Source organism: Drosophila innubila, chromosome X (assembly GCF_004354385.1).
Source record: "Drosophila innubila isolate TH190305 chromosome X, UK_Dinn_1.0, whole genome shotgun sequence".
NCBI classification, from domain to species: domain Eukaryota; kingdom Metazoa; phylum Arthropoda; class Insecta; order Diptera; family Drosophilidae; genus Drosophila; species Drosophila innubila.
Window position 1 is genome coordinate 9,013,252 of NC_047626.1, and position 23,832 is coordinate 9,037,083.

Genomic DNA, 23,832 nt, shown 5'->3' on the forward strand with positions numbered 1-23,832 from the left:
AAACAAAAACGTTCAAGTTTTAAAGAATAATATCAAATTTACTATGAATCTCAGTTTTATAATAAATATATAACTCAGACTCTATAAGGCTCAAGTGCTGATAACCAGCCTGAATAAATTTGATGTTTATTTTAAGTATTTTTCCGAAATCGATATGAAATCCATATTGCTCTGTAATGTTATACATATTGTACAGGATATTCGCTGATAGTAACGCCTTCAAAAATTTGTAAAGTATTTATGTCACGCTTAGCGGTCAATTACTTAGCGACAAGCTGGCTTTAATGGCGATAAGTTTTTCAGTCCATTATTCACATTTACTGTAATGTATTGAAAAAAAAAAAACATTGAAAAAAAACATATTTCAGCAACAACTAAAACCATAACTTGCGGCATAGCTGTATAACTGCCAACTATATCAAGATAAAAACCAAAGCAATTTATTTTATTTCGGCATAACAACAAAAAAAAAGATTTCGCATAGTTGGCTGCTATTTTGACCCACGGTGCGGGCTGGCAACGAGGAAGCAGCATCCAAAATCGCGACAACCTCGACCTATGTACAACACAGACACACACACGCACACGCTAACAAATGCATCCACTCAATTGTGGTGCGTGTGTGTGCAAGTGAGCGGCTGCTGCTTTACTGTAGTCTAGTGGAGCAGCAGGTCAGGCAGAGACAGAGACAGTGACAGAGCCTCTCGGCTTTAGCTGCTGCTATTGCTGTATCTCATTTAGATGAGCGCTGTCATCTCAGCATTGTTGTTGTTGCCAAGTTTTGGCACAAAACGTGTTTTGTTGTTTCTCGCATTTGTACAATTTGCGCTGGCCGTTGGGTGAACTATGGAGACTAACGAAACACTAAATAAAAATTGCCGCATCGAATTCGCCGTCATTTGTTTTGCCGCTGATCGCTCTGCATTTTGTATGTGTGTGTTTCCCCACTCCCACACACATACAGTTGCACACAAAAAACACCTGCATGCTTAAGCTCTCTTGTTGATACAGTTGTTGTTTTGTCGTTGTTATGCTTCAATTTCGGGCTGCTTTTTGCCCTGTGGCCGTTGATCATAAATGAAACTTTGATCAACATGAAATTTTGATGATTTTTTGTGTAAATGCCACGGCAACAATAATGTTACAGCAACAGTAACAGCAGATGCAACAGCTGTATATGCTGCTATCTTTGTCTGCCGCGCTTTCTATGAATTTCCGCCTGTTTCGTAATGTTTGCTTCCTGCAAATTGAGACGGCAACAAAATGAGAGGGGCATCCTGTCACTGCCTTAACAGCATACAAACATACATAGATATACGTAATTTATGGCAACCATTTATGGCGCCATTCTCCGCGCTCATCTTCGATTGTCAAAGCTTATGAAACAAATTGATTGCTATAATTGAGAGATTCAACATTCTATTTTGTTTTTTGTCGTATTTCTTTTTTTTTGTATTTTTTTTGTTGAGGGATGCACGCAGCGGGAGGGGGTGGGGTATGGGTATAATATTATTAAACAAATTACAAATCATTACAATTTGAATGGAATACATTTTGAGGAGGTAGCGAGAGATAACAGTTCAGTATTGAGAAACCATAATAATAATAACAGTATACAGTGTGTCAAGTAATTGTTTTGGCAAAGCAAGTTTACATATTTGTTTATTTAAAAAAAAAAGTGGATCTTAAATATTTCTATTTATAAAATATGAAAACAAATAAAAAAATGTGTTTGTCAAAACAATAACTTGAGCAACTGTATATATGTATGAAAATAAAAAGTGTAATGTAGATGAAACTAGAGATGGACTGTTAACTGGACTGTTGAGCGTCCTCCTGCTGTCTGTCATCTGTAATCGGTCATCGGCATTCCTAGAGGCGTTCATAGCGCTGTTGGCTCGGCTTGCGATCCGTGAAGAAGTTGCGCAACACTAGAATCTGTACAATACCGATTAGTGCAACCGAGGCGGTTTCCAGGGATGCCCACAACATGACACGATGATTGATGAGCTCGGCACGCTTGAATCCCTGCGCCTCCCGCAAACGATGATGTGTCTGGGCATCGAGTATATCGTTGAGTGCCTTGTGTATCGCCTGCGACGAAGTCTCCATTTGAGTTAAAACCGTGGCGTGCTCATCTACGCCGGGCAACGCGGGCTCCTCGCCCACCTGAAAGTCCACGTAGACGATTTTGTGCGAGAACGCGGAGAATTTGTTGCTAAAGCATGCCGTATATACGCCAGTTGTTTCCGCCGTAAACTGATGGCTATCGTACGTGGCACGCTTCGACGTATAGATGACCTGATTCTGTGGATCCTTCAACTCCACATCCACATCCAGATCACCGCCGGCAGATACTTGAAATTCAAAATAGGCGCTCGTATTACGTTTGATCTCCTCGTAGAAACAATCTTCGGCATTGTCCGCCAAATCGAACGTAAACTCAACGGCGTCGCTGCGCTGCAGCAGCGCTGCCAGCGACATTAATAATGACAATAACAACATTGAAGTTGTCATTTTGTTGTTGTTGCTGTTGCGGGCGGTTCTCTTGTTGTTGTTGTTGTTGCTTTGGTGCTTCAGCATTTTGGTATTTGGCTAGTTATTATCTAAATTCGTCTTTTTTTTTTAAATTCCCGACAAACCAGAAAAATTCCGTTCCGTTGTCGCGTCCTGTCAATATCGGCTTTTTTTCCTTTTCCTTTTTGCCCACAATTTCAACTGTAAAAGAAATACACACACACATACACACAAATTGTTAATTATTTAGACAGCCAATACAAATTAAGTTAATTCAACGCGGCAGTTGAACCATTCACTCACCTGTTCAATTCACAAATCCTGCGTTTTATCACTTGACTTTTGGGCTCGATTGTTGGCTAAAAATAACAATAAAAAAAAATATGTAATTCTCGCAAAACACTAGCCAAAATGTTCTGTCAACGTGTCAACACTTTTTTCGTGCGCGTTCACCAGCACTGTGCGTTCAGAGTTGCAAAGAACACGTATGTGTTTACTTACGCCAGTGTTGGCAGTTAACAGCTGTTGTGCCCCGATGACACTAGCCAGATCAAGATGTATTTATAAATAAAACTTGAACTAGATGTTGCTAGTGTGAAATTACTTGCAGTTAATACATATTTATATGTGTTTAATGGTTGCTAATGGGTCTCCAAAAATATGTTGCTGTTAACCTTGCAACAAATAGCAGCTATAATGGGTAAGCAGTACTGTTAATTTTTAGAGGAAAAATAGCTATTTCTGGCTGGAAAGCAACTAAATTTGATTTTCTGTGCACCTTAGAAAAAGGAGTTGACAGCGTGTGAATTGCAGCTTAAGCATTATAAGCAAGTAGTATTGTTCTAAATATACTTTTCTACAAACAAACTATTATTAAAAAGTCTAAGAAAAACAGTTTTCACACCTTCTTAATTCTCAAACTCAAATCAGTGTGCTTAAGCCAAATCTTAATCTGTTTCAGGAATACCCCTATTGATAGCAAAACATAGCTGAAATATATTTAAATTAACCCCATTTTTGGCTTATAGCAATTTTTAAATTTTTCTAGCAATCAAAAGCCACAACTAGCTATAAAATAGCTAAGCTAACAACCGTGATGTTGTTTCAGAGCAAACTAGCAGCCTGTTAACATTGACAGACAGCACACATTTGGAGACTGCACAACACTGTGCTTTAAATTGCAAGTTCTAGCAATATTTTTGTTTATCTTATTTTAATTGCAGACGTTTTAATAAAGTGAGTGAAAATGCCGGTGGTGGATTTAGCTGTGGATCGGAATCTGCTGTGTGCGAATTTCGATGGCTATAAGCTGTCGTTCGACGCAGTCGCTGTGCTGCGACAGAGCTTGCAACGGGATCCATTCAAATTGGAGCCGCATGCCAGGAATCAATATTCATTGCTGCACACGGAGTTGTTTGCCCGCCACAATTTGCTCTTTTCGGATCCGTGGGCGCGGCACAATTGTTATTATGTGAATACCGCCCATCAGCTGGTGCTGTGCTCCTACGATGAGCAACGTGGACAAGCGCGAGATCAACGCATTGTCTACGAAATGCAGCTGTCGGATCACGGCGATGGCTTCGCACACATTCCGGGTGATTACAACTATACGTTGCGCTTCATCTCGGAGAAGTATTGCGTGCTTTGTGATGGCATGCTGAGCTACACGCTGCTGGACACTGGAGATCGTGGACGTGCCACAACCTGGCAACTGATCACACGCACTCCGATCAATCAGATTGATCCAATCACTGCCAGCAGCAGCTGCGTTGATTTCCCGCGTGGCTTTGTGCTCTACGATGCCCGTCTGGACATTGTCCAGGAGCGCAAGCAAATCTCTTTGGCTGCTGGACATGTGGCAAGACGCACAGCTGCCACTGAGCTGCAGACGGATGTGCACATCATGGAGATCACCTGGTCACGTTGGGTGCTAGATGATGCCACTTGGCGTTACGACGTTTGTGTCAAGCTGGAGACAAAGGGTTCCATTTACTATTGCGCCTTTGAGCCACGTGCGCAATCCTTAATACTCTGCTCCAATGGGGAACTACAAACAGAGGCGCAACGGGAGGCGGCCAAGGCGGAGGAAGTGGCACAGCCAAGAGCACAGCTGCAGAATGGCCAGGAGCAGGCAGAGGAGACGGAGCAGGCAGCTTACACCTGGACACAGACGGAGGAGGATGTGACTCTGCGCTTTCCTCTAGCAAATCATGTTACCTGCAACGATGTCCACATCAATTGCACACAGAATCAACTGCAAGTGGAGTGTCAATCCCAAATGCTGCTGAATGCCACACTCTTTGCTTCAGTGGACAACGAGCTGACCAACTGGACAGTGGAAAGAGAGCAGCTGCAGTTGACGCTGTCCAAGCAGCAACATGAGCACTGGCCACGTCTCTTAGATGCCGCAGATGAAGCGGATTCGGAGCCAGAACGTCTGCCAATACCGAATCTAGAGGATCCCATAGAGGAGTGCGATTTCCCGCTGGACTCCGCCAGCGAGGACATTAAAATGGGTAAGGGAATGATGCGAAGAAATGAATAAATCAATTAATAACTCTGTTTCCCATAGTTCGCTTCAATTTACCCACAAATGCCATCACACACACCATATTTCTGGGCGCAGCTCCGCCTCTGTTTGTGTCCACATTGCGTCCGGGATTTCCGGCGGCATTTGCCACCCGACAGGGCAGCGATGGCGCCGTCTGGCTGCAACAGTTTCAGCCCGCTCGCCCGGAGGAGTGGAGTGTGCGGCATGAGGGGAATCTGCATGCCTTCGGCTATGTCCAAGCGTCGAAGCAACAGCGCAAGTTTGTCGATTGCTGTCCAGACTTGGATTACGCTGTCATCTGTGAGAGTTATCGCCATGTGTTCATCTACAAGCCACGCAATGATTCAGCTGGTGGCTTGCGGAATCGCAATGGTCCTCAGGTGGTTATTGGCAAACAGAATTTGGTGACTCTCGACGATGACGTGGGCGAGGTACTTGGCCTAATTACCGCACCAAATGTGATTACTATTCTCACCGAACATGCTGTGTTTTATTTACAAGTTTAACTTTGTATAACTCCTGTTAATTTACCACAGAAATATATATGTATATATATTTTACCATATATTTTCTTTTGAAATTGTATTTGAATTCGCGCGCGTTTTGCAACACCAACAGCTGCTAATGCTGCACCAACTGGCACATTGAAAGTTTGGCAGCAAAGCTCTTCTAATGCAATATATTTATATTCAATATATATATATATATCGATAAATTTATTTATTTTAGCATTTGCTTTTTTTAGCAATAAGAAAATAACTTTATTTAATTCTAAATCAAAAATCCAGAATTCGATTAAATTTGAAGAAGAATTCTAAACAATATTTACAAGCTACCAAAAAAATAAAAACAACTGATTTTTGCAATCTGATCTAAAAATGGAAATGGACATATTTTCGGCAACCAAGGCTGCCCATGCGTTTTTTTTTGCAACCAAGGCTGCCATACCGTTTTTCTTTTGGTGAGTAGAACGCGATACAACCTGCTCTCTCTCTCTCTCTCTATTTTTTTTTACATAAAAGCCGCGCGCAGGCCACTGTTTTTATAGTTTTTTTTTGGAATTTTGTGTTAACAATCGTAGTCATTATTACGGTGCAAACCAACAAAATTATATCTCTAAATTAACAACCAATAACCAACAAAGCAGAAATTTAAAGTTATCTTACGCGGCTGCTAAATTCAGAGCAAGTGAAACTTCTAGTAAATAATTAATTGTGTGCATTTTCTGAAATTGTGAAATTGTTGCTTGGTCGTCGAATAAGCAATTAAAATTCTTATAAGAAGTAAGCATTTGGATCATCAGCTCGCACTCATTCCACCCACCAATGCAATTTACACACACATACATGTGTATATAAAAACATGAGTGTCTCTTCTAATTAGAACAACTTGGTCACAACATACAGACAAACGCACATATATACATTGCACATAAGATATAAAAACATTTAAAAAAGCCCTGTTCTTTTAATTTTTAAAAATTTCTGTTTTTTTTTTGGTGCTGCAATCTATTATTAATAGATATTAGAAATCGCACAGCTCAGCAGCTGATGTTCAGTCGCCGTCGACGTTGCCGTCGCAGCTGTAACGGAAGTTACATAGTGAGCGCAGTGTAAAGCAACTAAAAAAAAAAAACACGCGGGCGGCTCATTTCATACATACATACATATGTATTTTTACATACATACATATAAATCAACACACGCATACAAACAGACACACATTGGAAACATACATACACCTTACATATAGAAGCTGATACTAAATGTAAATGTATATAAATTTCTTTTGTTTATTAAGCAAATGCGAATTGTGAAATCGTGGCAAAACAATCAAATAGAATAAATCTGAGGAACACAAGCAGAGGTGCAAATTACAACAACAACAACGGTCACATTTTGCGAAAAATCAAAGAAAAACTTTGTCAAATTGTCGCTGGTCAGTTTGTTACACAACCAACAATAACAAAAGAAAAAACAAAACAAATTCTGAATCAGATTCAAAACGTGTGTGAAAAACAGCAGCACGCGGTCACACAGACACACGCACCCACAGCGTGTATGTATATGTGCATGTAAGCAAAGCAAAGCCAGCAGCGAAAGAGAGACAGCGAGAGCGTGCACAGTGAGAGCGAGGGTAGCAGCACCAACAACAAACAGTGCCCAACGCAGACCGACGCCGACGCCAGCTTTACTTATATTTTTCAATATTGACATCGAGAGCAACAGCTGAGCAGTCAACTGCAGCATCAGCAGCATCCAACGCCAATTAGAAAACATCTTATTGGAAGCATTATTCTCAAACTGCATTTTGCCGGTAAGCAACTACTTGTAGATTTCTAAATTATTTTGCAAGAAATAAATTGAAAGTTTTTCTTAATTCTTTAGTTAATTTTAAAACGAGTAACAAGAAAAGAGATTAACTATTAGATATGGGCTTTTTTGACCAACTGTAAGCTACTTGTAGCTACAAGATACTTAAAACTGTGAGATACATTACAAACAGTGAATCGACAGTTTTTGTTATTGCTTGATTAGGGCAAATATACGTACTTACATACGTCAAATAAAATAAGTGCGTAATTACCAAACTAGCGACCAATTTCTATAAGCTATTTTATTTTGCCTTTCCTTTTTCCCTGCTGTTTCTATTGATTTTGGTTTCGTTTGTTAATTACATGACAATTAGATTTTTCAAGCTGCTTTAGTTGTTCTTGCTGCTGTCCACTTCCACTTCCAGTAGCAGTTCCAGGCCGTGCTTAACCTTGACATTCGCTTTCCATACAAATTTATGTGCATGCCAATTTGTGTGCGTGCGTGCGTGTGTGTATGTGTGTGAGTGTGAGAGAGAGAGAGAGGAGGAAGAGAGTGCGTGCAGCCGTTTCACATATTATTGTCCAATTGGAATGGAAAAGCATGGCCTTGATTATTGGTCTGGAAACTTCTAATTTGATTTTTTTTAAAACACACAAACACACACCTGCAAGTTTTTATTCATTAATGTTTTTTTTTTAATGTATTTTGTGTAAAGTCATTCAGACATGCTTCAATTTCAATCTGATCATTAATTAATTAAAGACAAAAAATAATAGAATTGATAATGGTAGTGGGAATGTATTTGTGACGTCACTGTACACAAATACATATTACTCATGCATAAGTCACGTGTGACAAAAAACAGCAAAAACAAAACAAAAATCGAAGCAAAACTTGTGTTGCTAGTGAGTCGAAGAGGGGGGTGGGGGGATTATTGAAGTGAAGTTCAAGGCACCCGCGTGCAGTGAGAGCCAAATAAAAGAGAGCAAGAGAGAGAGAAAGAGAGAGGAGTGATTGAGAGCGCAGCTGATCAGGTGTTGTACTTGTATTGGTATCTCGTTTGCATTTACTTCACATTTCAGCTGCAATTTCACCACAACTATAGATAACAGCACAACAACAACAGCAACAGCAACAAATATATATTTTTTTGAGAATTTGCATATCATGGTGGCAATGCAAGATCATCATGAATCAGCACAAACATATAACTAACGCAACATGACTCACGATTAGGGCACGAGACGAATACGATGCGATACGATACGATACGACACGACACGACACGACACGACACGACACGACACGAAAACAGCACGACACGCTACAATGGGGCTTTGGCCTCGAGATGACAATTGCGCATAAACTCGATCAATTGTTATCGAAAAATGTGCCGTGTGCCATGGTGTGTGTGTTATCGCACAGTAACAGTAAAGCTCACACATGGACAAACCAACATTAATAGATAATTATCTTTACACATGTGTGTACACATTGTGCGTACTTAACTTCTCAGCCTTGGCATTTAATAACTCGTTAATATCAGCCTCAATGGCCCAAAACGACTGCGAAATAGACCAAACATTTCAATTTGCTGGAGCTTGAGATACCCTGTAACTGAAAGATATATTATATGATTTCAATTATTCGGATCTCTATCTTTCTTTATCCTAAGAATGAACATTACTATGAGTACAATCTACATAACTATACATTATTCTTACTCTAAGAAATGTATTCAAAATAATTGTTTAACAAATTTATTTCGACTCCTTAAATTTTTTTTAATGCAAGATACCATGAATTATTTAAGAAATTCTTTTTTTTTAATAAAATAAATTTTATATACTGTGAATATTCGAAAATAGAATTATTTCTCATTGTACAATTCGACTATAGTATACTCCGGATGTTCCCAAAAAGTAAAATCCCCCTTCTATGAATAGAATCTATCTGCGCTTTTGTCAGAAAGTATCTCTAGAAAATATAATAGATATAAACTCATTATACAATTGGACTATAAGATAAGCTGGATAATATATCACATTTCCAGAATAACCCTAGAACTGTTTATTTGTAAACCTTTTCAAATTATCTTACTTACGGTATTGTGTATATCTGAGCGTATATTTGTGTATATTTTTGCAACTCTGGCACATTTTTTTGTTTGTTTATCTTTATGCCCTTAGATAAGATGAAAATCATCATCATCTTCATCATCATCTTATAAATAACTTTTGTCGCTTATCTTGGGTTTATTGTTCGTAATTGAAGCTTCAAAGCAATTAAGGTATAACACTAAATCACACAGCATCAGCAGACTATTTCCTTGAGGGGGAACCCTTTCACCCTACCTCCAACCATTTCCTTTTCTTTCCTCTACCTCTCTTCATCTTTACAGTTGTGTGCCCTTGTTAATTAAATGTCATCGCCGGGAAATGAACAACCAAACGATGCGATAAGTTTGCAATTTTTCTTTTTGTTGTTGTTGTTGTTGTTGTTGTTATTTTACACTTGCCTCTTGCATCATGAATTTTTGTTGCTTGAGCAATTTTGTCTTGGAACTTGTTGTTGTACATTTTATTATTATTATTTTGAATGAACGCATAGCACAATTATAGAAAAGCTAAAGGAATGTCTCCAAATCGAATGCTCCGACAGTTTTGCTTCACTCTTTTATAGATATATATGTTTTATATATACATATCTGTAGATCTACAGAATTCTAAATTATAATATGGGGATTTCTCTAACATTGCTTTTTTATGTTCTTTAAATTCGATAAAGATTCTTTTAATTAACAACAATAAATCATTATTTTCAAGAATACCTTAACATGATATATTTATTTTAGTGTATTTAATCGTTTACATTTCGCACGTGCTGCGTTACTTGTATGTATGTGTGATGACTATGGCAGATATCAATTCCCTTCAATATTCCCCAACTATTTAATTCAGTTCCAGTTGTGTAACTTGGCAATACAATACTTTTAGTGGGGGCGATTAAGCGAATGCAAATACAAATTTAAACGATATTAGTCAAAGTATCTAGTATCGGACTAGTGCGTCATTCACATCATTATGAGTATGATCTTTTTTACTAATAACATAATGATCCAATTGTTCTGCAATTACGTACTATATATTTTTTAAGTGCGTCATTTAAAGGGCTGTTGTTTCATTTCACAATTTACGCAATTGCAAAAGCAAATGCCAGTAACAGCTATGCATATGTGCTCGACTAGAAGATACCCTGCAATCTGTTTATTTCGAACATTTTCAGATTGCGAAAAAAAATTTACATTTTGTAAATATAAATCAAAAATAAAAACTTTAACTTGCATTATTAATTAGAATTAATAATATTTAATTTAATTATTTAATTAATAATAATTATTTATCGAGAAATTCCAATAAATCTGTTTATGATGTGAAATCTATAAAAAATATATTTCTTAAGTGCATTCGCCCTTCTCACTTATACCTCATTATAATAATATTATGTCTAAAGAGTATATAAACAGCTGCATGAAACCCTTTTGCTAATTAAAACTTGCTTAAACAAATTTTCACAAAAATAAATATGCGAATTGAACAAATTAAAATTTCATCGTCATTTGCATTTGCACAAGTGCTTTTAGCAATTCCCTTCGATATCAAGTTCGATACATTTTGTAGTTTATTAATAAGCAAATATATTAAAAGACATGGTCGTCAAGCACGTGTGGTGTCATTTATTTAATGAGAATTTCTTTTGTACGCTCTATAAACATCAGCAGGAAGCGAAACCCATTTAAAAATAGTTCAATAAATATAAATATGTATGTACATATATTTTTTTATGTACAATATATACATATATAATTGTATGTGGTAGATGAATAATGAATAAATAAATACAATTGGATTAGTATCTCATACCTCAAATGACTGTTTTTTAATGCATTCACGTGTTTTCTTTCTGAGAAATAAAATAGAGAAAGAGTGAGTTATTATAAGAACCGCTTTAAATTTCGATTAGATTCAATGTTTTACTACGAGAGAGGGATACAAGATCTTGCTAAACCTAAAACCTGAAATATATATTCAACTCACATACCAAATTTTGGCATGATAACTCAAATATTTTTGGAGTTATGATCGCTTTTGGAATTTCTTTTGATTTGTCAAATAATTATATGAATACATATATTTGTGTAAAATGTTTCTTCATTATTTCGACAAATTATTTATTTGCTTACGCGTATCCACAAATTGCAAATAAATTCACAGAATTGTTGCTCAAATTGACAGCTGCCAAACTAAAAGACCATACGAGTACTCAAATATTCAAACGTGCATATATGTAAATACATATGTCCAACGGTTAAACAGTCGGTCGTTTCGTCTGTCTATCTATGAGACCTATGTACATGGGTAATATATGTGTATATAGTATATTGTGCATATATAGTTAGCTACATATGTGTGCCCTCTCTTTTTTCTAGACTGTCCTACATTTCTATTACGTCGCAATTTTGTGCCGGCAGACACTTTATTTCATGTGATACCCTCACAAACGGTATTATAATTCTGTCGCTTAAGATGTGACGCTGTGAAGAAGGGTGTTGTATAGAAAATATACATAAATTGCTAATTTTTATAGCTAATTGAGTTTTTTTTTTTTTTGGGGGCTACCCCTAACTTCAACTATCTAACTGAACTCAGCTTCTAGTTGAGTTAAGTTGATGAAATTTGGTATAGCTGCTGTACTTGAACTGTTGTTTGTAATTGAGGTTTTTTGGGGCTATTCCTAACTTCAACTATCTAACTGAACTCAGCTTCTAGTTGAGCTATGTTCAAGAAATTTGGTATAGCTGCTGTACTTGAACTGTTGTTTGTATATATATTAGAATATATAGAATCGGTTAACTGCATTATATAGATAAAGCTACGTATAGCTGAAACATCTTATTTATATTTAACGAATGTGTTCATAATTGGTTTGTAATTGGTATAGAAATACTTTAAATGGGTATTAAAACGTCGTCACATGACTGTTGTGTTTGTTTCGTCGTGTTCTTCATTTTGATTATTTTTTATTTTACTTATTGTTGCTTGTTTTATGAGTCGTATACGTAATCTTGTCGTAATCTAGTATGGCATGCAATTATTTCAAGTGCAACGACTGCAATTTCCTATTGCCTATTCGAAACTGTAAACTGTTTCGCCATTTGTTTACATTCCATTGCAGATAAACCTACCACTATATGTACAAACGAGTATCTGTGTGTGTATCTATGCATCTTTATGTATTTGTTGTGTCTGTATTTGTGTATCTGTGTATCTATCAATAGACTTTTTTGTATGTTTTCTATTTCATTTGCCTACGTTAAATGGCCATGAAAAAATTGCTATTGTTTTTGCTGTTGTTGTGCATGTATTTTATATTGCTTCTTTCCGCATTTGATTTGCGATTTTCATGTTGAGTACATTTTTTAGCATATTACGTATACGCCACATGTGCATGCTTAATGTTTGCCATTGAAATAGCCAACAACCTGCTTGTAATTGTCATCAACATCATCAATACTATTATCAACATCATGATGAGGTTTCAAATCAATCAAATGTACAGTGTACACACACCCCCCACTTACACACATGCACATTCTCGAACTCGGCTGTTATCAGTTGCCTTTATTAAAATTTACAACAAAAAATTAAGAGTGCATTTGTCGAGTAAGCTCAACAATGACATACCCTGTAAGAAGCCATGCAGATTTTCAATGAGCTTCTCTCATTCTCATTATTCTGCTACAATATATATTTTTTTAAATATATATATATGGCTCTGAACACTCAAATTTAAGGAAATACCCTCATTTTAGAGCTATCCAAAATTGCATGCATATATCTATAAATATATATCGCTTTCACAAAGATTTAACATTTATTTAATTTAAAAGAGGGGATTTTTTCCAATATTAAAGCCTAAAATAAGTATTCTTTAATGACACGAAAATGTAATATGAATCAGAGAATCTTATGAGAGCTAATGTACTCTGAATCATATATAAATAAATAACATAAATAAATAAAAACAAATACACATATTATCTACATATGTTTATTGAGAGCTACGCACAAAGAATAATAAGAAATAAGTGCAGATATCATCTTTTCTTTTAATTTTTCTCAATTCTAATCATTCTTTAAACATAAAAATAAAAATAACTACAAAGTAAAATTCTAGGCACAATGTGAATTAATTTACGCACACACACACACACACACACTTGGTTTAATATATTTTTGTAGTTTACACTCTCACACATACAGTTGACAATTGTCTTAAATGACTTCGCAGAATGTGAAGATTTTTATGCTCTTTTATTTGTCAAAGCGATTTGCCGGCAAATCGAATTGCGTGGGTCAGTAGCTGCAAATAACACTGAGAATTAAAGGCATATAGGCATTTCCCTGATGTCGAACGTGACTGTTGTACACAAAACTTGTAAAGGAAAGACAAGTTTATGTAAAATGTATTTTAATTACGGTTTTTTTTCTTTATAACTTTAAATAAGCACTACAAATAATTCCGGTTTTTCAATGTGTTCTTGAATTTTATTAAAGAGATATTTTCAAATTTGACATTTATTTCTATACGTTTTTCGTCACAATATGTCTGATATAGTTTTCAAACCCCTAATAATAAATTCAAAACCGATACGAAAATCTAGAGCTCGCAAAAATCTAAGACAATTTTTCAAATGTTATTCACAAATAATCTTTTAAAATTTAAATTGTATGTATTGTTTGAATCAATCTTGTGAAATCTTGTGTACTTTTTTTCTTTAAATATCATATTATGATTCACTTGGCTAATGATATATATATATATGATTTCTATGTATATATTTTTATATTTACTAATAAACAAAAAGATTTATATGAATTTAAATGCTATAACGAACTTGATGAATTTTAAAGAAATTTAATTTGATGAGAACGTAGTTTTGTAAAACTTCTAGTATTATGGGAACCCTTTCTATATAGAGACACTCTTAGATAATCGTTTATCACGAGCCATCCACAAAGTCATTTGCTATCTATTTTCCCCTTCTTTCTCTTGCATTGTTTTGTTTTGTTTTTGATCTAACAACAATATCTATAAGTAGGTTACATATTCCACTCGGAAAACTTGACACATGTTGACTTACTGGCGATAAGAGAAGCGGGCAATAAACATGTAAACAAAACGAGTCAAAACTGAATACCAAGGACTCGATATCTTTTAATTTCCGCCAGCTATTAAGCCACATTGCAATTTCCTCAAAACTTGGCTGAAAATTGTGCAACAAAAACGTCGAGAAATTCGCTCGACAACGGGATTTCCCTGAACAAACAAATGTCGAAAAAATAAATTTGTGGTATTTTGAGAAGTGTGAATTACAAATACTTTGACTGATTTGTCAGCACCTCTTAAATGTTTTATTACCTTTCGTTTCACAAAGAAAAATCTCTATTTTACTATTTTACTATTTTTTTTATTCCATTATATATAAAAAAATATCAAAACAAAACTTGCGAAAAATTCAAATTGTCAAACAAAGAAAATTAACACTTAAACTTTAAATATTTTTTAAATATATATACATAAAATGTGATTTTATATTTTTTTTTTAGTTAATTTCTTTGAACCTTTTAATTTTAATTTTAACATTTGAATTTGTACATTTTTGTTAATTAAAATGTTTAATTTTTTTTTTAGGAAATGAATAAGTATTGAAATATCAATTTGCAATAAAGCACAACTGTACTATTTCATTCTAAATATGTATTAAGTTTCATTATGCAACACTTGTACACAATTAAACGATTGTGCATCATAATTGTTCCTTTGTAATTGATTCTCTTCCTATCATGTGATTCTATTGCTGAGTGCAATTTGTTATATTTAGTCAAAACTGTGGTCGACTCGTACAATCGCAGTTGGTTATTTCCAATGGTTGCTACTTCGATCTTATGTAGAAGTTGTACCGATGACTAGTACAACACCTAATTGTAATGCAATCTTGACAGCTGCTACGATATCGTTTACCATATTTACTTTCCACAAAATCGCGAGTTTTGGCTAATAGAACAATGAAATTCTAGAGTTTCCATCCATAACATACCCCTTCTGCCAATACAGAAATGTAGCACAAAGTTTATAACCATGCCAATTCCAGGTAACAAATTCAGGTAGCACTCGGTACCAATTGCAATGGAAATGGAATTTGTTTTGATCTGATTGTGGAGGGACGGAGGAATCAATCGTCAAGTGCAAACATATTTTAATTTCCTTTCCGCTTTAAATATTGCAACTTGAGTTGATTTACAATGCGTCAAAAAGTATTTCATACTTTATTATATTTCAAATGAGGGAAGTTTTCAAAGTTTTTTATACAAAAGTAAAATATTTTGTGTGTATAATTATGTAGAATTTTAACTATTATGTGGCTTTGTTTTAATAATGTTATACAAATACTTGAAATTATAAGAATTCCATGACGAATTCGTGAAAATTCTTTTCAAGAGACATTATTTATAAAATATTTTTACCGTTGTTCTAATATATTAAGCTAATTTTTATAAAATAAAAAATTTGATGCTTATCCATTCTATTGAAAGAGTGCCTATCAAAAAAAATTAGATAATGAATACTATCGGAATTTCAAAATTTTCTCACTCTGCCAAAATTATTTCCCGAAACTATTTTCTACCATTAAATCGATCAACCCTCGTCTTATGTATTTATAGCACATAAAGCCGGTTGTTGGCTACCAAATTACGACACCAACTAATTATAATCTTTATTGTGTTGATAAATCATATCGAAAAGTTTAAATCTAGAACTAAAAACAAACAAAAAAAAAATTTTTTTTTAAATTACCACTAATAAAAAAAAAATGCGGAAAAAAAGCACTCGAGAAATGTGTTTTTATTTGAATTATTAAATATGTTTATACATACATAATAAATAACATGCTCGAAATAATTATAATACATATGGCAATCGATAGATTTTCAAGTGGCCTTCAGTTCCCCATCCCCTTGCCTGACTCACCCCCTCCCACAATTATATGATATGACTCCCGCTCCTTTATAGATATGAGTGTGCTTCCCTTAGCCTCTGTTTGATTTTCTTCTAAGTTTTTTTTTATATTTTTTTTCTTTTGTTTGTTATTGTCGTTTGGCGTCGTCAACCGATCGATCGTTTGAATCGATGGATCGTTTGTTCGGTCGATGACTCGTTAAGGGGGAGGGTGGTCACAGGGGAAGGTGCTTGAGGGGGTAACCAATACCGATGAAACGGACGGACGGACGGACGGACGGACGAACGGACGGACAGACGCCATCAGTCACTGCATATTAAGCTGGAGTCTGGCCGTGTGTATATTTAGTTGTCGTTTAGCCGTGAAGCGACAAAGTTGTATTTTATTTGTTCCGTACTTTGAATAGAGTTACGAGTCAAGTACATTATCCTTAGTGATATTATAAACGGTGTGTGCCTATTTAATTACTCGACATTTATCAAAAAAAATTTTTGTTTAGTTTTTTCTTTCTTAAACGAAAAGTGATTTAAATAATCGAATTTGAATAATATTCAAATTAATTTCACTTGCTTAAAATGTAAATAAATTACAAGTATGACGCAATTAAAGTTCTCAAGCCCTCAAAGTGATTTCGTAATAGAATAGTTCCTATTCATAAAATGATAAAGATCTTTGACTTATTTCATGTGTGCACTGTGCTGAATCTGTTGAAAATTAATCAAGTTTTGCATCAGTAGCTGAGATTCAATTGACTGATGCTTAATTACATCAACTAGCTTTAACTTTTGTCACTTAGGTAAAAAGTTCAAGTAAAAATTAAACATATTTTAAAGTTTTCTCAAAAAGCTTTTCGTAATAAAAATACAAGTTTTTTAAATGTGTCTTACACTTTAAGAGTTCATTTATTGTGAACTTTTATGAATGTTTAATATTGTTTGCTTATGTTGCTCTTAACTCAACTCAGAGATCTTTGAGATTGTAAGAATGAGAGCTAAGAAATTTGGTATGTAGCATCTTCAAAGTCTACCGAATGTAGAGTTTTTATTTTTTACCAATTTATTTCAAGATTCCTAAAGTTGTTTATTTTCTTTTAGAAAATTTTGCTTTAATTTTTATTAGATTTGCTATAGATCTAGATCATGTGCACTAATTATATTGCATATTCATTTATTATGAACTTAAGTGATCATTTTGAAATCATTTGTGTCTGATATCTTCTCTAAAATTAAGCCTCAAAGCTAGAAAATGTGTTATGAACACAATATCGTTACTTAAACCTACAATTATATCTACAAATTAAAATTAAATTACACAATAATGAAAAGCAAAACAACAAAAAAATAAAAATAATAATAATACACTCGACTTTGATCTATTTGTGAACTTTTTTTTGTTTGTCTCTGCAGTTTTTATGACTCGTGAGCTGAAAGTCGGCTTGAAAATTGCACAATCAATGAAACTTTGTTGTTGGCCGATGTTGTAATTGTTGTTGCAGTTGGCGGCTTAGATTGAGATTGAGATTGAGCTTACAACTGACTGATTCTAATAACTGTAATCATGTGACTGACTCACACACATAGCTACAAGTACATATGTATTTGTGGTATAGATTTCTACATTTGGTATTTGTTTTTTGGTTTCCATTTCAGTTACAGACTCTGTATTTTGTTGTATTGCTTTTGTTTTTGTTTCCTGTGGCCATTTGAAGTGACCACTGACAAGTGGGGCAGCTGTCCCGCCCCCTTCGATCCCCCATCCGATTTCCCCGATTCAATTTCGAGTGTTGCTTGAGAGCTTCAGATATACATATTGTAGTATAGAAACAATCTATATATACGTGTTTATAATTGTGGCTATAACGCACATTTCTCTCTAAAAATAAGTAACTAAGTATTAGCAGTAATTTGTCTTATCAAAAGTTTTATGGTTTCAATTTATTTGTTTAATCATAAAAATTTTTATTTGTTTTTGTTATAGATTACTCACTTCTTATGGTGCGTTTATTACATATGCATATAACTAAATACCTTATATAGTATGTATACATGGCCGTTTAGCATTATCAACTGAGTCGTATCTAACCATTATCTTATTGCTAAATTAAATTTATTCAGGAAATACACTTTATATTTTTTTAAATAATCTATGTCTATATTCTGAAAACTTCACGAGAATTGGTTATTTGTGCTTTCTCGTGTCACGTCACGGTGCCAGCTCTAGTCAAAATTATAAATAAGTTCTTCGTTTCGCTTATCTTCGGATTATAATCAATTAAAGATGCTTTTAAAATATTTGTATCTATAAAAATGGCAAAGAAATAAAACAAAACTCTTTAAAGTGATTGAGAAACAGAAATAAAGAATTTATTAAAGGCAAGACGAATATAAGATACACTTTTACACGAAATATGGGATATATATAAAGAGCAGATATAACTAAATCGAAGTGAATGTTGCTATATTCAAATATGCTTGAATATATTACTACAAGAGAACATTATTCCAACACTTCTTTATATATTTAATATGGTCAACTGATTTGGACAATTTCGATTTATTTCGACAATTCAGCTAAACTAAGACAGATAGATTAATACAGATATATGGGCTCATAAACAAAAGTTTTATAAATAATCTAATAGCAAGAGTATTCAAATAATTGTTATAAACAATGTCTAATATTATATGGAATTAGTTGCTATCGCAGTTGCTGTGTCCATAAATGGCAGATTGTCGGACATGGTCCGGACTTAAAGACAGACATGAACGGACTATCTGATAATGATAATTATCTGGCCGATTAGCCATTTGACAGCCGTATGAGTGCTATTTTAAATGCATGCGATTTGAATCTCAAGTGTTATTATTATTATTTGAACAATAAAAACAAATATATAACAGAATACTGTACAAGCGGTATCTGTAGAATTGTGATCAGTAGCTGATCAGTTGAAAGTCATTGAACGATTTCCAAAAAAGAATTGATTTGAAAATTTTTTTAAAAGTCTATTATATCAAAATTCCAAAGATATGTCAATGTGACAAACTGATTTTTAACACACACAGACATCTCTTACTCTCTCTCTACAGAAAAATGGGCCTATTGAGCGAGGGCAATCCACTCTCCTGGGAGGAGACAAAGAAGCTAGCGGATCATGTGCGTGAGCATGGCATCAATCAGTTTATAAATCTGTACCACAGACTGAAGGATCGTCAAGGCGATATACTTAAATGGGGCGATGAGGTCGAATATATTATTGTGAAATTCGATGATGAACAGAAGGTGGCACGTGTGGCGCTCAAGGCCAAGGATTTGCTGAGCAAACTCAATGAAAAGGAACTGGCCGATCCCAAGGGTGTCAAATCACTGTGGCGTCCCGAATATGGTGCATACATGATCGAGGGCACACCGGGTAAACCATTTGGTGGCCTCATGGCCCATTTCAATTTGGTGGAGGCCAATATGCGCTATAGACGCGAAGAAGTCACCGAGCTGCTGGCCAGCGATGAGTGTGTCATGTCCATTACCAACTTTCCACGTCTTGGTGCACCAAATTTCACCTATCCATTACATCTGCCACGTCCCGAGGATCCATTGAGCTCGGCACGTTCCCTATACTTTCCCGATGAGGCCATCTTTCCGGGTCATCCACGTTTCAAGACGCTGACCCGCAACATTCGCATGCGACGCGGCGAGAAGGTTTCCATCAAATTAAAGGGTATGCATAGCAACAGTTAACATCGTCATCATTCAGAGAAATTCTAACTCTCTTAAAATAATTACAGTTTTTAAGGATGTGAACACAAAGTTGCCCGTGGAGGGAGCACCGCCGGGTGAACCCGATGTTGTCCTACTGGATGCCATGGGCTTTGGCATGGGCTGTTGCTGCTTGCAACTGACGTTCCAGGCTTGCAACATAACGGAGGCACGTCGTCTATACGATCAACTGGCACCGCTTTGTCCCATCATGTTGGCATTGACAGCCGCCTCGCCGGTTTATCGTGGCTATCTAACCGAATCGGATTGCCGCTGGAATGTGATTAGCTCCTCGGTCGATTGTCGCACGCCGGAGGAGCGCGGTCTGTCGCCGCTGAAGGAAAGCAAATTTCGTATTGCCAAATCGCGTTACGATTCCATAGATTCCTATCTGTCGCCGGAGGGTGCCAAATACAATGATGTCAAGTTGACCTACGATGAGAGTGTCTATAATCGTCTCATCGATGGCGGCATCGATCATCTGTTGGCCCAGCATGTGGCCCATCTCTTTATTCGGGACACGGTGTCGCTGTTTAGCGAGAAGGTGCATCAGAATGATAATGAGGATACGGATCACTTTGAGAACATTCAGTCGACCAATTGGCAAACAATGCGCTTCAAGCCGCCACCACCAAACAGCTCCATTGGCTGGCGTGTCGAGTTCCGTCCGTGCGAGGCACAGATCAGTGACTTTGAGAATGCCGCCATTGTTTGCTTTGTGGTCCTGCTGACTCGGGTGATTCTCTCGTATCAGCTCAATTTCCTAACACCCATCAGCAAGGTCGATGAGAATATGCAGACGGCCCAGAAGCGTGACGCTTGCCGTAAGGAGAAATTCTGGTTCCGCAAGTCATCCAAGTCGACGGAACAGCGCGCCGCATGTGTGCAACTCAATGGTGCCCCAGCGGGTTGTGCCACAAATGGCAAAGCTGGCGAGCAAGCGCATCTCAATGGCACCGCCAAACTAAATGGACAGTGCAATGGACTCAATGGCAACACCAACAACACCAATGGCATTCACGCTCAAAATGGCGTCGATAGCGATCACACCGATACGGATGATGAGGAGAACGAGCTGTTCCAGTTGCTCACCATTAATGAGATCTTTAATGGCAAGGTAATATTCAAAAATATTTAAATTGCGCGCACTGAACATGAGTCTGTTATGTTAAGCAGCTGTTAAGCGCACAACAATGTAAAATAACAGTGCTGTTAGTCTGCAATGTAAATATGATGTTAGCTTAACATGCTGCTGTTAAGCAATGTTTCCTCTGTAATGTAACAGTACAGTACGCTGTTAGCTTGCATTTACAGTGGCGCCTTTTTAAATCTTGTTGAAGTTTTTTTTGTCTCCCCCTTAAAATAAGCATATTTATAAATTTTGAAAACAGAAATTCATAAATATATATATTTACACTTGCAGCCCGATGTATTCCCCGGACTGGTGCCGCTTATACGCAGCTATCTGCAGTCCATGGAGGTGGACACGGACACGCACTGCACCATTGAACAGTATCTACGCTTCATACAGAAGCGTGCTGCCGGTGAACTGATCACCACCGCCACCTGGATTCGCGAACAGGTGCTCAAACATCCGGACTACAAGTAAGTGTCAGGCTATTGAAATCAAATAAATGTAAATGCTAAATATATTTGTGTTTAATTGCAGGAAAGATTCGGTGGTTAGCGAACGCATTAACTATGATCTGCTGAAAACCATACAGCGCATTCAGGAGGGCAAGCATATTGAGCCGGCGCTGCTGGGTCAGGGTAATCATTCCAAGACGAAAGATTTCATTCCGCCCGCCTTACAGAAGCAGCTGGCCAAGACCGGTTGCTGTGAGGATAAATGATCGCGCTGAATTTTGCAACACAAAACATAAATCAAACAAAAACCAACAAACAAACAAAACCCAAACAAAAAACAACAATCTCACACATCAACATTTATACATATATCTATCTATATATATTTATATATATATGTATATATGTGAACATATATACGAGTATATTGTGTGGCAAGATGATGGGCAACATGAAGCTCAAGTCGTAGCTGAAATGGAAATGGAATATTGCTGGATTCAGCATGTCCAGCCGCTGGGATCATGATGTATGGATGGATGGATGGATGGATGATGGCGCAATGCAAACAAAATTAGCGCACATTTTGGATGGGGCCCCGGCAACATTTATCAATATTACTATTTTTATAGCATAATTCTAACAAAATTTAACAATTAGCGCGCAAGCAAAATTACAAAATGCACCTAATTGTGGAATGGACAAAAAAAAAATGTTTGGGCGGCTGTGGCAAATCGCAAATGCCTCCCTTGTGGAGCGAGCGATGAAATTGGCTGAGTAAGCTGAATGCCTGGATGGATGGATGGATGAATGGATGAAGAGCAGAGCAGAGCAGAGCAGAGCAAATGGTAAAGGAGGAGAAGTAGGGATAACAGTAGATGAAGATGAAGAGAAAGCGGGCTCCGCTAGTTGCAAAACAAAAAACAAAACAAAACAAACAAAAATCTATTACACAATTCAATTAATTATTATATACCTACTGGCTACTTATTATTATAATTATTTTTTTAAATAATTTTTTTTTTTTTATTATTATTATTATTATATCTATATATATATATAAAACTGTATTTGTTGTATTATTATTATATGCTACTATTACGATAGATGCAAGTGACATTGTTATTTTTGATGCCACATGTGCCCCAATCCAATCCTTAATCCCTCAAGCTCAAACTCAATCGTTCCACATGACGCAATAAACTTAACCCAATTATTATGGAATAATTCATAGTAATCAAATTTATTCTCTATGCCTGCTGTTATTAAATTTTTATATGTTCTTTATAAACAAAAAAAAGAAATTGTGCTATTATAATTTATTGTGTATGTATGTAATCACGAAACACTATTATTATTATTATTCTAATTATTGCAACATTATTACTGCGGTTTTTGTGGCCGCAAATCAAGCAAATAAACGACAACAAAAATCAAAAACTACTGTTGAAAATTATATTATATGTTGATTCCCTGTGCCGTAAGAAAAGAATGAAGAAAAAAAGAAAGATGAAAGGAAAACCACATTTAAAGTCATTGTTCTATAATCAAAACATATAAATATATAGTATACATATACTTATACAATTGGAAAAAGCAACATCAATTTATATACATATATTTAAAATTGTTTACTTTTTTACATACACACGCATGCATGTTCTGAACTATCGAACCTTTTGATAAAATGCCTTTAGAATGAGAGAAAACAACTTATACTGTAGTTATGAAAAAGAAAAGAAAAAATTAAGAAAATTATGAGAGCAAGTTAGGGAAACAATGCAAAATGTTGCTAACTTTTTAACTAGTTTAGCGTAAATAGAGAATTCAATGAGATTGACATGGTCAGAACGTGCTACATACTATATACATATATATACACAACAAATTGACTTTCAAAATCATCAACAACAAAAAATAAAATAAAATAAAATTTAAAAAAATCAAATTGTACTTATACAACATGGTTATATATATGTACACACAAAACTTACATGCATATGAACGATTAACTGTCACTTGACTTT

At 35.7% G+C, this 23,832-nt stretch overlaps 3 protein-coding genes across 4 annotated transcripts; 2 read left to right on the plus strand and 1 right to left on the minus strand.

Annotated features, from left to right (window-relative positions):
- Positions 1-1,443: 1,443 nt before the first annotated feature.
- Positions 1,444-3,001, minus strand: LOC117781167 (transmembrane emp24 domain-containing protein 3). The gene is made up of 2 exons (XM_034617911.1): positions 2,821-3,001; positions 1,444-2,718 (listed from the first exon to the last, which is right to left on the minus strand). The coding sequence occupies exon 2, from the start codon at positions 2,581-2,583 to the stop codon at positions 1,873-1,875; it is 711 nt and encodes a 236-aa protein (XP_034473802.1). The 5' UTR covers positions 2,584-2,718; positions 2,821-3,001; the 3' UTR covers positions 1,444-1,872.
- A 668-nt stretch (positions 3,002-3,669) lies between these two features.
- On the plus strand, positions 3,670-5,633 carry LOC117781113 (nudC domain-containing protein 1). The gene is made up of 2 exons (XM_034617838.1): positions 3,670-5,033; positions 5,090-5,633. Exons 1-2 carry the CDS (start codon positions 3,764-3,766, stop codon positions 5,572-5,574), a joined length of 1,755 nt encoding a protein of 584 aa, XP_034473729.1. The 5' UTR covers positions 3,670-3,763; the 3' UTR covers positions 5,575-5,633.
- A 480-nt stretch (positions 5,634-6,113) lies between these two features.
- On the plus strand, positions 6,114-23,358 carry LOC117781070 (glutamate--cysteine ligase). 2 transcript variants are annotated; one of them, XM_034617791.1, is made up of 6 exons: positions 6,114-6,351; positions 6,869-7,384; positions 19,555-20,183; positions 20,251-21,338; positions 21,645-21,826; positions 21,891-23,358. In XM_034617791.1, exons 3-6 carry the CDS (start codon positions 19,559-19,561, stop codon positions 22,072-22,074), a joined length of 2,079 nt encoding a protein of 692 aa, XP_034473682.1. In that variant the 5' UTR covers positions 6,114-6,351; positions 6,869-7,384; positions 19,555-19,558; the 3' UTR covers positions 22,075-23,358. The 2 variants fall into 2 exon arrangements, with proteins under 2 accessions (XP_034473682.1, XP_034473689.1); XM_034617798.1 differs by lacking the exons at positions 6,114-6,351; positions 6,869-7,384 and adding an exon at positions 16,775-16,913.
- Positions 23,359-23,832: the final 474 nt, after the last annotated feature.